General features: G+C 40.4%; 1 protein-coding gene across 1 annotated transcript in view; it reads left to right on the top strand.

The window, feature by feature from the left end:
• FTO (FTO alpha-ketoglutarate dependent dioxygenase) overlaps positions 1-14,601 on the top strand; it is a 755,827-nt gene that overhangs the window by 189,764 nt on the left and 551,462 nt on the right. The window contains exons 5-7 of the mRNA XM_077458193.1: positions 4,585-4,664; positions 7,415-7,558; positions 9,202-9,321. Of these exons, the coding sequence (XP_077314319.1) occupies positions 4,585-4,664; positions 7,415-7,558; positions 9,202-9,321 (344 nt within the window). The remainder of the gene's footprint in view (positions 1-4,584; positions 4,665-7,414; positions 7,559-9,201; positions 9,322-14,601) is intronic.

The following is a 14,601-nucleotide window of genomic DNA, read 5'->3' as shown; positions in this document are numbered from 1 at the left end:
AAAAAAATCTTCATTTTGCAAAGAATTGTGGGAAAAAAATGACAACATCAAAAAGCTCACCATTCCTCTTACTAAATACCTTGGAATGTCTGCTTTCAAAAAAGGGGTCATTTGGGGGGTATTTTTACTTTCCTGGCTTGTTCGGGCCACCAGTACATCAGATGTGATCAATTTTGTGTGATTCACACCACAGCTTGTAGACTCTCTAACTTTCACAAAGACCAAATAATATCCACTAATTTGGGGTATTTTTACCAAATATATGTAGCAGTATAAATTGTGGCCAAAATTTATGAAGAATTAAGATTAATAATTTGCAAAATTTTATCACATAAACAAAGAAAAATGCTTTTTTTTTTCAAAATGTTCGTTATTTTTTCATTTATAGCGCAAAAAATAAAAAACCCAGAGGTGACCAAATACCACCAAAAGAAAGCTCTATTTGTGGGAAAAAAATGACAAAAAAATCATTTGGGTACAGTGTTGCATGACTGAATAATTGTCATTCAAAGTGTGAGAGCACCGAAAGCTGAAAATTGGTCTGGGCAGAAGGGGTGTTTAAGTGCCCAGTAAGCAAGTGATCAAAGAAAGACTGCTTATTTCATAGGTTTAAGAACATAAATTAGGGGAAACTGGTTTGTTTAGTAAAAAATAAATAAAAAATGTTTTATCAAAAGAGAGCTCCATTTTTTTTATTATTATTATTTTTTTTTTGGGGAACATTAATTTGGGTAATTGTCAGTCAAATTTTCACATCGCTAAAAAATGGCCTTTCAATGAAGGGTTATATACAGACTAGTTCTAAAATGATAAATAAACTATCATGTTTTTATTTGTATAACCTAATCATAATAGTGGTACTCAGTATTGAATAATTTCTCCTAATTTATGATAACTCTGATAAAAGAGTTATCAAAATTTGGAGCAGCCAGAATCTGCAGCAGATGTGCATGGCAACTAGTCAGCTTATATCTTTCATTTTCAAAGCTTAAAGTGTTTGTTACCCCAACACTTCATATTCCTGATATGTCCCTGCTGTACCATGTACTTGTATGAGAAAGTATCATGTTATCTTTGTATCAATTTCTTTGTGTGAAATCCTTTTGAAATGCTTTTCTATTAAAAACTGACCACATTAAGCAGGAGAGCACACTGTGGTCTGTTCTCTAGCCATGCTGGGAACTCTGTATGCTCTCCTCCAATGATCAGACTAGTCCTGACATGCCCTTGTTATATATATATATATATATATATATATATATATTTTTTTTTTTTTTTTTTTTTTTTTTTTATTTATATTCTAAACTGAGTGGGTTGTTTTACAAGGTAATCATTTACAATCACTGTAACTGAACATACTGAATATAGAAGCTGATTGTTTACCACGCACAGCTGCTTCCGATTTTCTGTTCGGCACCATTTAGGTATAGTTTACACTTGCATTGGTTAGTGATACACAATACAATGGCTACCACTTTGCCATGATTTTTTTGGGGGGGTTTTCGTGATGTTTTTTTTTTTTTAAGCTCTAATGAATATTGGCATATGCCCTGTGTGTGTTTGTTTTAATTTAATTTAATTTTTATTTTTTTAAATGGGGTGGGTGGTGATGTAAAACCAGATGTAAGGCATGGTTATGTGTTGGTGTTGAATCCCCCTTTATAATTTTATTTTTTTATTTTGGTGATTCCGTAGTACCCCCACTCATCAGTTTCCCGGCTTATTAGTGCTTCTGCTCAGCAGATCTCCAGCTCATCTGTTTCCCGCCTCAGTAGATCTGGTTTAGTAGATCCACCACTCAGTGTTTTCCCTTTGTATTACCCCCCCCCCACTCAGTAGTATATTCAACCACCCCCATCTGCTCAGCACTAGTACATTGTCCACCTCTCAGTAGTAGTAGTATCCCCCTCCCCACTCAGCCGTTCATTAGTAATCCCCACCACCTAGCTCCACTAGTCTGCTGACCCTCTTGTCTACCGAAACTCTGCTCTGCTAGACTTCTGATCCACTGATCTGATCTTTCTCTCTGCCGATTCCCTGCCACTCAGTTTTCTGCTTGGTCCTCACTTAAGTCGTCCCCACTCACCTCCTGCTGTTCCACTCACACGTTGTACAGCATGTGTGATATCTGCTGATCCCCCTGCTCTAGTCCCTTTGCTGCTGCTTCACACTGAACACCACATTCTGGGCATGAACACAAAGCACAGCAAATGCTGAAAAAGTGTCCCTCAACAGCTGAAGGTGTGGTTATCAAGCACCGTCATAGGCCTCATTTACACCTGTGATTGAGGGGCAGAGGGGACACGTTTTTACAGCCCCTAAACCAGGGATCTCAAACTGGCAGCCCTCCAGCTGTTGGGAAACTACAAGCCCCTTGATGTATTGCAAGGCTGGCAGTTACAAGCATGACTCCCACAGGCAGAGGCATGATGGGACTTTTAGTTTTTCAACAGCTGGAGGGCCGCCAGTTTGAGACCCCTGCCCTAAACTGTTCCCACTGTAACTGCTGAGGCATCGGGGTATACACAGGCCACTGCCCTGATGCTTTGCTGCCACAGCAGGAAATTTACCCTTTGTTGTGCATTGAAGTGGATGGGACTGCACTGCAACTGCCCCACAACCACGTACAACATGCAGTTAGGGGGTTTAAGGCCTGGTTCACACCTATGCATTTTTATTTATTTATATGTGCATTTTCAGTTTTGCAGACACACACCAGTCCATTTAACATGTTTTCCTATGGGTCATGTTCACATCTGGCTATTTTGTGGAAAAGGGCCAGAGACTTTTGTCTGGTTTTTGGTTCCATAAGCTCCAATGCATCAAAAAAATAAAAAAAAAATAAAAAAATATATATATATATTGAAAAATGCAAAATGTATCTGAAATATGCAAACTGCAACCTGCATAGGTGTCAACCAGACCCAAACAGGCATTAAAGTGTCTATACAATGCCTCCTTGCTGCCTGTTTATTGCTGTCAGAGAAGTGATTCAAAAGCATATTGCACTTCAGACAACAAAGCAAAGTCTAAATGAGGCCATAGACTTCTATGGTGGCATTGAGATGATGAAAGCAACATTGCTATCATTTCTGAAGCATAGAGAACTCAACAGTGTGTACAGGACTGTACAATAACCACATCACAGTGATATGTACAGGACTGTTCAGTAACCACTTTAATTAGTGACATTTGATTTGATTTGGCAATCAGAATGCTTTGAAAAGTGTCAAATTCCACATTGCGAAGCACGTGTAAACAAGGCCTTACACTCTGAGAGATTCCTTAATCATTTGTTCTGTCCTGTCTGTCTGTCTGTCTGTCTGTGCTGTCCTCTTTGTTGCCCATCTAGTTTAATAACAATGTGTAGACACTAATTGTATGGAACTGTACAATGTGTCTGCGTTCAGAAAAGTTGGACAGCCATACATTTTCTCTGTTGCTGTGCTGGTTAATGTACTGCCCTAGACCTTCTTTAACACATGGAAAAATCTTATAATAAAAAGAAAACCTCCTTTTTTTTAGAATGTCCTTATTAATCTCCTGTGCATTGCCTATATAGCATTTCCCAGGATTCCCTCTGCTATTAATATGATATTAAATTTGAATGGAGGGGAGCAATGAAATTTTAGTAGTGCAGATTATAAAATAATGATCTAATTTCCTGAATTAAAATGCGGCATTAACTCTTTGATTTATATAGCGCTTATGGAAAAATTTCCTGATCAGGTGCAGATCTCTTTTACCGTTTGACTGACAGGCGGGTTGCCAGGGAAACAAGTTTCATCTGGCACCCAGCATTTAAACGAACTCACAAACATTTGGCCTACGGCCACTCATTTTAAGACGGCATCTCCTGTTTTGTCCCTGTGTCAAAAGTCACTTTGCAGGAATAAATAATGCCCTGCAGCCATTCTCAGAAAGCCTTGTATATGTAGGGAGATAGATTGGTTCTAGTCAACAAATAAAGATAAATTGGTGCACCCTTTCACACCTCTTTACCCTCACTTGGCTCTTGGACTGATTTCAACCACTAAAGAGCCTGCTGAAGGGAACGTGTATTTAGTATTTCAAAGCGATCGTTTTCTGCTGGGAGATAATTTCCACTGAATAGTTACAAGGGGAGTTAATACTACTAATAAAATAATATTCCAAGATGACACTTGGGCCCTTTTATCACGAATATTGCAAATCAAAAGTAACTGTAGAGTAGCATGTCACTTATTTCTGTAGCACAATCATCAAAGTGTCAATTTTTGGGAATTGTTTGTATGATGGCTGACTGAAGTACACTGTGATGCCAATTGACAATTAGTGTATAAGAACAATGCAAACTATACAGCTCTTCCGATAGAGCAATGATCTGCAGCCAAAAGGATACGCTCATGGTTCCATGACATTCCTGCAATGATATAGTTGTCCTTTGCTTTTGCTAGACCTATGGATACTGTCCTGATATAGAAAATGATGCTTGCATAATGTTAACTTGAGTACTGTATCCATTTATAATGATTGTTCAGGATATTTAGGGGAACTGTATCTAATCAATTGTATCTTGTGTTTTCATTACGGTTTGTTCAACAGGTGACCTGAATAAAACCCACCAGCACTGTGTGATTGCTGGATCCCAGCCTCGTTTCAGCTCCACGCACCGAGTAGCTGAGGTATGCTCTTCCCATAGCTAAAGTGTAATGTGTGCATTTCTTTATACATTCTGATTATTTGGAAAAAGTTATGCCCTGCTAAAGCTTAACTACTTCAGCCCCGGAAGGATTTACCCCCTTCCTGACCAGAGCACTTTTTGCGATTCAGCACTGTGTGGCTTTAACTGACAATTTCGTGGTCGTGTGACGTGGCTCCCAAACAAAATTGACGTCCTTTTTTCCCCACAAATAGAGCGTTCTTTTGGTGGGATTTGATCACCCCTGCGGTTTTTATTTTTTGCACTATAAACAAAAAAAATTGACAGTTTTGAAAAAAAATGCATATTTTTTTTTACATTTTGCTATAATAAATATTCCCCCCAAAAATATATAAAGGCATTTTTTTTCCCCTCAGTTTAGGCCAATACGTAGTCTTCTACATATTTTTGGTAAAAAAAAAATTACAATAAGCGATTATTGATTGATTTGTGCAAAAGTTTACAACACAGGGGCTAGTTTTGTGGAATTTTTATTATTATTATTATTATTATTATTATTATGTTTACTAGTAATGGCGGTGATCAACAATTTTGATCGTGCATGCGACATTATGGCGGACACATTTATGGGAACATTGTCATTTATACAGCAATCAGTGCTATACAAATGCACTGATTCCTGTGTAAATTACACTGGCAGTGAAGGGGTTAACCACTAGGAGGCAGTGTAGGGGTTAAGTGTGTCCTGGGGAGTGTTTCTAACTGTGGGGGGGGTGGCTACATGTGACATGTCACTGATCTCTGCTCTCGATCACAGGGAGCTGTGATCAGTGACAGTGTCATTAGGCAGAATGGGGAGATGCTTGTTTACATTAACATCTCCCCGTTCTATCTCTCTGTGAGGCGATCGCGGGTATCCCTGCGGCGATCGAGTCTGCGGGATCCGTGACTCGACTCACGCAGCTTGCCGTGGGCACTCGCCCACAGGCCGCCTCTTAAAGGGCCACTTACAGGTGTGTTAGTTTGCCTTTACGAGCCCGTCTGCCAACATATATCAGCGTGAGGCGGTCGGTAAGCGGTTAGAAATTGTTTGAGAATGTTTTACTTATTAAATGTTGCCTTTTGTATGCATCAGTGGAACATGCGTCCAAGATTTTAAATTCCAGGCCAACAAGTATATTGCTTTAGATATAACCAATTGCATAAAGTGCAATCATTTTGGATAGCTTGCAGTAATATTTGGGGCTGTAGGTTTAACATAATGCCTGTGACCAGCTTTCTGTTCATATAAGAGGGATGAGCTTTGGGTTGTGGTTCAATGTTAAATTTCACTTAAAGTAGAACTATAGGCTTTTTTTTTTTTTTTTTTTGGATAGAGTAATGCCCCATACACACGATGAGATTATCGGACGAATGAACGTCCGTTTTTTATTGCATGCTAATCTCAGATCGAATCTGATGAGTTTACTAAAGTCACGAAAATTCCCGCACGACATAAAAAAAATTAGTACGTGATGTCATGTGTTGTAATGCATTTGTATTGCATTTTCGAACGATAGCTGTACTGATTACACGAAAATCGTACGATCTAGCATCGTACGAAAAAAATTTCCGTGCACGTCCGATAGAATAATATCGGATGTACTGTTCGAATCGGCTCTCGAAAGCTCTGTACTAACGATCCGATTATCGTACGATCGCATCGAAAGCGGTATTTTCCGTACGATTTTCGTATCGTGTGTACGGGGCATTAGAGAGGGTTATAATCCCTGTTTGATTTATTTATTTATTTATTTTCACCACCTGTGTCCCATTGCAGAGATTTCCCTTCACTTCCTGCCCCATAGCCAAACAGACAGCAAGAGGGAATCACTGCAAAATGAGGGAATTCCTTGGGGACCCCTACGACACTATTACTGGTGTCCCTATTGGAAGATTTCCGCACTATTACTTTTCCGGGGACAACCCAAAATTTGGGTTTTTCTTTTACTTTCACTTTCAATAATGAGAGCCAGCATTGCCAGCTCCCGGGTGCCAGCAGTAAAGTACCACTACCTTTAGCAGCACTTTACCATTGTTTTTGCGGCTCTAGCAGGGCACTTTTAACCCCTGCTAGTGGCCAAATAATGGGTTAAATGCTCCCGCAAAGTGCCACTGCCCATTGATTTAAATGGGCAGGGGCGCTTTAGGAGCGGTGTATACATTGCTCGAAGAAGCTGCTTGCAGGACTTTTTTTTTTTTTTTTTTTTACGTCCTGCCAGCGCAGAGCCCTGTGTGAAAGCACTCGGGCTTTCACACTGGGATTGCAGATGAGGCTTTTTTCAGACACTATTTTTAGCACTAAAATGCCTGAAAAACGGGTGAATCTCCCTAATGGGGACAGCAATAATTAAAACTGACCGGTGTTCTAATCCTTCTCCACTCTATCCAAAAAAAGGTTTTGCCTTTAGTTATACTTTAATACTGGGTTCACACCGCAATATGGAGCGGCTCACAGCAGGGGTCTGGGGCGTCGCTGTTTACCTTTTTAGGTCTAATTTAAGCCTGAATTTGGAACTGAAAGCGACCAGAAGACGCACAGATTTTTTTTTCCCCCTGGAGTTCTGATTAAAGTATTGCATATTGTAATGTATGTCACTTGTAAGATGTAAATCTTGATGTTACTCTGTGTGTTTAATATATTTTATTCTGATGATTGCTTTCCTTTGAATAGGGTTGGCACTTTTTTTTTTTTTTTTTTTTTTTTACTTTTTTTTTTTTTTTTTTTCATAGTGCTCTAAAGGTACACTAAATTATATAGAATTAAGATGTAAAACTGCTCTTGAGAATCTTGTGGTGATTCCCAGTACTGGGGAAAAATTTCTGAAGTCAATGGAAGGGGACGTTTTAAAGCTAGCAGAGGAGATTCACAATGAGGTAAGATAAAACTCAATTCTGACATTGCCAAATAAATATAAAGTTAATTGTTTTAATTAGGCGTTTGTGTCAATAAATGCCGAGAGGGGTAGCAGCTTGACTGCCAATTAATGTTCTTCACAAGTGAACCTATGCTTTGCCTATACAAGGTGAAGTCTTGCTTCCTTTTATTCCTTGTCATTTCGTCAACCCACAGGAACAAGGAGAATAAGCCCTTTAGAAGTTCTATTTTTGGGTTCAAAACACACTACCTGTCCCCAGATGAAACTTCTAAGGGCCTAAAATGCTGGTCATATATATATATATATATATATATATATATATATATATATATTTTTTTTTTTTTGTGTGTGTGTTTTAGGTCCTGCTAGCACTGGGTCATTGGTGGGAAGGTCTAACTATTGTGTGACAGTTGGGATATATGAATTCTTAGATGTAAATCCAGAAACACAAGGGTATTTATGAGCATGTGTAGGGATCACAAAATAACAGAGCTTCGCAACACTCCAAATCCTAAATAGACCATGAATTTGGAGTACCCTAATTTGGCTGGACACATGTCATATTTGGTTGTGTTATGTCCTGTATACATATGTTTTATATTATTTTAAATGCCTCCATCAGAAATTAATAAGCATTTAGTGACGGGGTGGGAGTAAGTTATGTGTGAAGTATACCTAACTTTTTTAAGCCTATACTGTGAGGATTATGTCCTTCACCAAACTCTACATCAACAATGTCACATGTCACATACACTCACTGGCCATTTTATTTGGTACACCTTGCTAGTACAGGGTTGGACCCCCTTTTGTCTTCAGAACTGCCTTACTTCTTTGTGGCATAAATTCAACAAGGTGTTGGAAACATTCCTCAGAGATTTTAGTGTGTGATGATATGATAGCATCACACGGTTGCTGCATATTTGTCGGCTGCACATCCATGAGGCAAATCTCCCATTTCACCACATCTTAAACATGCTCTATTGAATTGAGATCTGGTGACTGTGGACGCCATTGGAGTACAGTAAACTCATTGTCATGTTCAAGAAACCGGTTTGAGATGGTTAGAGCTTTGTGACATGGGACATTAAACTGCTGGAAGTAGCCATCAGAAGATGGGTACACTGTAGCCATAAAGGGATGGAGATGGTGCAAATTCTAGCCTCAGTTTCCTGTTTTTTAGCTGACAGGAATGGCACCTGGTGTAGTCTTCTGCTGTTGTAGCCCATCTGCTTCAAGGTCCAATGTGTTGTGTATTCAGAGATGGTATTTTGCATATAAAGAGTGGTTATTTGATTTACTATTGCCTTTCTACCATGTCGAACCAGTCTGCCCATTCTGCTCTGACATCAACAAGGCATTTCCGATCACACAACTGCTGCTCACTGGATATTTCCTCTTTTTTTTTGACCATTCTCTGTAAACCCTAGAGATGGTTGTGTGTGAAAATCTCAGTAGATCAGCAGTTTTTGAAATACTCAAACCAGCCTGTCTGACACCAACAACCATATTAGAACCACTTGCTCAGTAGGGAAGGATTGCAAGAGGAACTTCATTGCACTGAATGTTAGCAAAGAGCTGTAAAATGTAATTTTACACATCGATAGGGATAAATGTTGGCTTGGATTTTGTTGTCTACTTTAGGTTGAATTTGAATGGTTGCGCCAATTCTGGTTTCAAGGAAAGCGATACACTAAATGCAGCAATTTCTGGATAAAAGCAATGGCTGAGCTAGAAGATGATTGGAGGCAGATGGAAACTATGGTGAGTTTCAAAGCTAGGGACATCTGTACATGAGGGGCTACAATCTGTAATGGTTGTATTTGTTTTCAGTTGATGTTATCTCTGTAGTAGAAAAAATTGTATGCTGGAACAGACCTAATGGTGATATCACATAGATGTAATAGTATGGTTAAAGTACAATTGTTAAACTTCTTCCAATGCATTTACCAGACCAGTGTTTCTCAAACAGAGCACCATCTGGGTTCCCCCAGGATGCTGCAAGCATGGGACCCAGCTTACTCTGGATCAGCATCATGTTTTGCCATGGTGTGGCATGCTGAGCTGCTCCCAACATTCAGGAGGAGACATAAGCCTGCCTCTTCCAAAACTCCTCCACGTACTGGCATCTTCTGCGATGCTGGAGCCAAAAGGTTTGGTTCTGATTTGAAGAAGTGGCTGTGCGATTGGAGGGCTCTGTGATGGAAAGATTCATGTATACGGAGCCTCTGACATGAGGGGTGACATAGAATATCCCCATTTCATGCGTTCCTGGTGATGACCTGAAGTAAATGAGTTCTGTAACAACTACCAGCTGGAAACCAGCTGGAAACCAGTGTCAATACAAGTTAAAGCATGTACCCCCAGCAGACCACGGGTTTTCAAAATCACATCACAGCAGCAAAAGTGCAATGTTTCAGAGCCATGCAGGACCCCTTCACCAGACATGTGATGATCACATGCCCGATGAAGGGGTCCAGTGTGACCCTGAAACTTTGCACTTCCACCGCTGTGATGTGCTTGCTTTATTAAATGTTTAGATATGTCTTTGAGGATCCATGGTGTGCTGGTGATAACTGACATGATAGAAGGGACTTCTAATGTAAACTTAATATCTTCAAGGTGGTTTCCTGTTGATAAGTAACATCTACGTTGAGAAATACTGACAGTTGACATTTTGTATATCAGGTCTAATCTGGCAGGGATCTGTAGCAGTATTGAAAACTGTCACAATCCTTTTGTTAATTAGACATGGAACCCACACCAGTCTCCATTTCACTCTGAAATGATAACTGCCAGGGGTGGTGCAGATAGACTGCTTTGCTAATGTGGTGCACACCACTCACACCAGTATCCTGCACCACTAAAACACAAAAATGTAAATTGCTTAGTAATCCCCCATCTATGTCTTGGGTATGTGTGTGACTAAAGTTCTCTTTGTAAATTGCCTGTCTTTAGAATTCTGTTTGTATGATGAGGAGCACCTCAAGTAAAAAATATACACTTCTGTTGCTTTGTATCAGAATTGGATTCTTTATGATTTTAGTCCAGAATGTCCATTTTTTTCTTCTCTGATTTGTTTGCTACTTGGGAGAAAACTTGCTACACACTCCACTTTGTATTGGCTTGCATTATGTGGCTTTTTATTTTTTTAAGATGCAACTTGACCTATCAGTCATGTGCCTTCTCATTTATTTGTCTTGTATTGGTGTCAATGGGAACACATTGTAAATTATTGCCTGTGCAGAGCATGTATGTACAATCTGTTTGAATTGCTTCTACTACAGTGACCTTGTAAAATCAAACATACTTTATTTGTCAGTAACATCTGGTGACCAAATACATCAAACTCAAAACCAAGAATGTTAGAAGAATCAAAAGCACATATTAAAAGTGATTTGTTTTCCTTAACACATCTGAAATCATGCATTCTCACTGTTGCCTTTTGCTTGCTTTCATTTTGTGACCTGTGTACATGCCCCAAACTGACCATACATGGTTATCTTTTTTCATTCAGCCAGTAAGGTGTGTGGATGAATCCACCTTGATGGAACAGTATATTCGAACAGCGGCACCCACTGCTGTCAGAATACACTGATCAGTGGATGCAACTGCTGATCAATGGAATATTCTCCAACATGTCTCTTCGATGGACGTTGATTAACTACTTCAATACCGGGCACTTACAACCCTTTCATGCCCAAGCCAATTTTCAGCTTTCAGCTCTGTCACTGTTTAAATGACAATTGCATGGTCATGCTACACTGTACCAGAATTTTTTATAATTTTGTTCCCACAAATAGAGATTTCTTTTGGTGGTATTGTACCACCTTTGCATTATTTATTTTTGCTAAACAAATAAAAAAAAAGACCTAAAATTTTGAAAAAAAAATAAAAAAAAGTTTGTCTTTTGTTTCTGTTATAACATTTTGTAATTTACAAAATTACAAAATAACATTTTAAATAACATTTTGTAATTTATAACATTTTGTTTTCTCCTTCACTAATGGGCACTGATAAGGTGGCACTGACATGCAGCACTGATGGGCATTGATCGGCGGCACTGATGGGCACTCATGAGTGGCATTGATGGGCACTGATTGGTGACACAGGGCACTGACAGGCTGCACTTACAGGCTGCACTGATGTGTACTTATGGGTGGCACTGATAGGCGACACTTCTGGGCACTGATGGCATTGATAGGCATCATTGATGGCACTGGCAGGCATTGGGGATGGTCACTGATTGGCAGCTGCCTGGGCACTGATTGGCATTTCCCTGGTGGTCTGGGGAGTCATACCTGGTGGTCCAGTGTGGTGGCAATCCCTAGCGATCCTGGGTGGACATCCGAGGGGGGGGCTGCACTGATAAACAGCACAGATCCCCCCATCCCTTGTCAGGAGAGCAGCCGATCAGCTCTCCTCTACTCACATCTGTTAGACATGAGGGAGGAAAAGCTGATCAACAACTCTTCCTGTTACATCATGATCAGCTGTGATTGGCCATGGCTGATCACTTGTTAAAGAGCCTCCGTCAGAGGCTCTTTACAGAGATCGGTGTATCGGTGTGTCAGATTTACACACCACCGATCACCGCGATGTGCGCCTCCGTGGGCACGTGAGAATGGTTGTTCTGGAGGGCCGTCATATGACGTCTACCCAGAACGAGGGCTGCACCGCCCTGCCATCATTTGACAATGGGCAGGTGGCATGTGGTTAAGGTAAATTCCAGCTTACACCTAACTAGCCTTAAAACTGTCCCCTCTCTCCTCCTAACACCTATGGAAACTAACCTGTGTATGGATCATGTATATATTTCCGGCCATCTTGGGTCTGGTCATGAAATCCGGGTCCCCTGTGTTAGCCATTTCAGCTCCAGGAGGAGAGGGAAAAGTGCTGACAATGTATGGGCTATTGGAGCCTTTGGGTGATGTCACCACTGCAGGCTTTTCTAGCCATTGTCAGAGCGCTCTGTCCTCTCTCCAGCACCTGACACTGGGGGGGGGGGGGGGGGTCAAGTGGCCAGACCAGATCACCCTGAAATTAGGTAAGTATATAAATCTTTCTTAAACAGGTTGATTAGCATGGGTAGAGGGGTTGGTTTAACATCTTCCCATCCAGCCTATTGTTCAATGACAAGAGAGAGAGAGATGCACACACAGGTGCCTCTGAGTATGGACTGCAATATTTAATAAAGGAGGTGAATTAAAAACTTACATTGAGGTTACTGTGCATAGGCACATTTGGGTCCAGTGAGCCACACTATCAACCGCCCATGCTGTGTCTGTGAACTGCATCTCCCATATCCAGGTGGAATTGGACCTCCTGGCCAGCAGGATCCTGTGGTGTTCAAGCGAGATCCAACCCGAAGGTGTGTCGATGAAGCCATCTTGCCCAGTGCTGCGAGATGCTGATCACAGACACATCCTGGACGGTTGATAGTGAGGCTCACTGGACCCAAATGTGACTATACACTGTAACCTCAATGTGAGTTTTGAATTCACCTTCTTTATTAAATATTGCAGTCCATATTTAGAGGTGCCTGTCTATTCTCTCTCTCCCTCTCTCTCACTCTTTCCCTCTCCCTCTCTCCCCTGATCTGTTACATAGAGCTGTTTAACTCAAAGGACTTTCTATGACCTGTGTTATATTTAAACATCCATTAAGCTGTGGCACTACCCCATGTATTTTTGTTATTGTTCAATAACGGCTTTGCAAGAGCACCATTGTTCTGGGAGGACGCCATATGACATGCTCCCAGGATCATGTCTCTTGCGTGCCCCACGGCCCAACGCTCTGTATCAGCCAGTACCATTTGACCACCAGTAATATATATATATATATATATATATATATATATATATATATATATATATATATATATATATATATATATAAAATCTCCTGATCACCTCCCCAGAGTAGTAAAGTATTACTATGGTAACACAGTATTGCTTTGGTCACTGTATGTAAAATAAATAAATGCAATAAGAAATAAAAAACATTAAAAGAAAAAAACATTTTACATATTTTTTTTTTTTTTTATTATTATTATTATTATTTTTTTTACCTACCGTCTGCAGTCAGTGTCCCTGATCATCCACACACCACACTCTTACTACATACCTTGGACTGCCTACTTTTCAAAAAGGGTCCATTGGGGGATATTTGCACTGCCCTTTTCATGTTTTAAAGGGGTTTTTTTTTTTTGGTTTTTTAAATAACAAACATGTCCTACTTCCCTCCACTGTACAGTTTGTTTTGCACAGAGTGGCCCCAATCCTCTGGTCAGTGTCAGAAGTTTTTTCACCTTAATGCATAGTATGCATTATGGTGAAAAAACAGGAGGGTTTACAACCCCTTTAAGAAATAAGATAGGCCGTCATTCAATCAGGATTTATTGATTTTAAGATAGATGTACCATAGTTTGTGAACTCTGTACCTAACTTTCCTACAGACTAAATAATAAACACTGATTTGGGCTAGTTTTACTAATGAAATGTACCAGAAAACATTTTTGGCCAAAATTTATGAAGAAAGATTAAACATAAACATTTCAAGTGGGTACAGTGTTGAATGACTGACTTGTCATTCAAAGTGTGACAGCGCTGAAAGCTGAAAATTGGGCAGGAGGGGGGTAAAAGTGCCCGGTATCAATGTGGTTAAGGCTAGTCAGGTCTATAGCTGCAATTTCACTTTAACCGGTTCCCGACCAGCGCACGACGATGTACGTCGACAGAATGGCACGGGCAGGCATATTGGCGTACAGGTACATCCAATATTCAATGTCGCCCTGCCATCGGGATGGTCGGGACCCCCGTGAGTCCGGTCGCGGGACCCGCGGACTCGATCGCCGTGGGCATCCCCGCGATCGTCTCACGGGACGGCTGAATGGAGGAAATGCCGTGTAAACAGAATTTCTCCATTCTGCCTAGCAACTAGTGACGCTGATCTCTGCTCCATGTGATTGGAGCAGAGATCAGTGTTCACTAAATGAAAGCCCAACCCCCCCACAGTTAGTAACACACCCCTAGGAACACTTAA

This window comes from Lithobates pipiens, unplaced genomic scaffold (assembly GCF_037356315.1).
Source record: "Lithobates pipiens isolate NorthernLeopardFrog02 unplaced genomic scaffold, aLitPip1_a1.2 Scaffold_10, whole genome shotgun sequence".
Classification (NCBI taxonomy): domain Eukaryota; kingdom Metazoa; phylum Chordata; class Amphibia; order Anura; family Ranidae; genus Lithobates; species Lithobates pipiens.
This window is presented reverse-complemented; position numbering and strand designations above follow the sequence as displayed.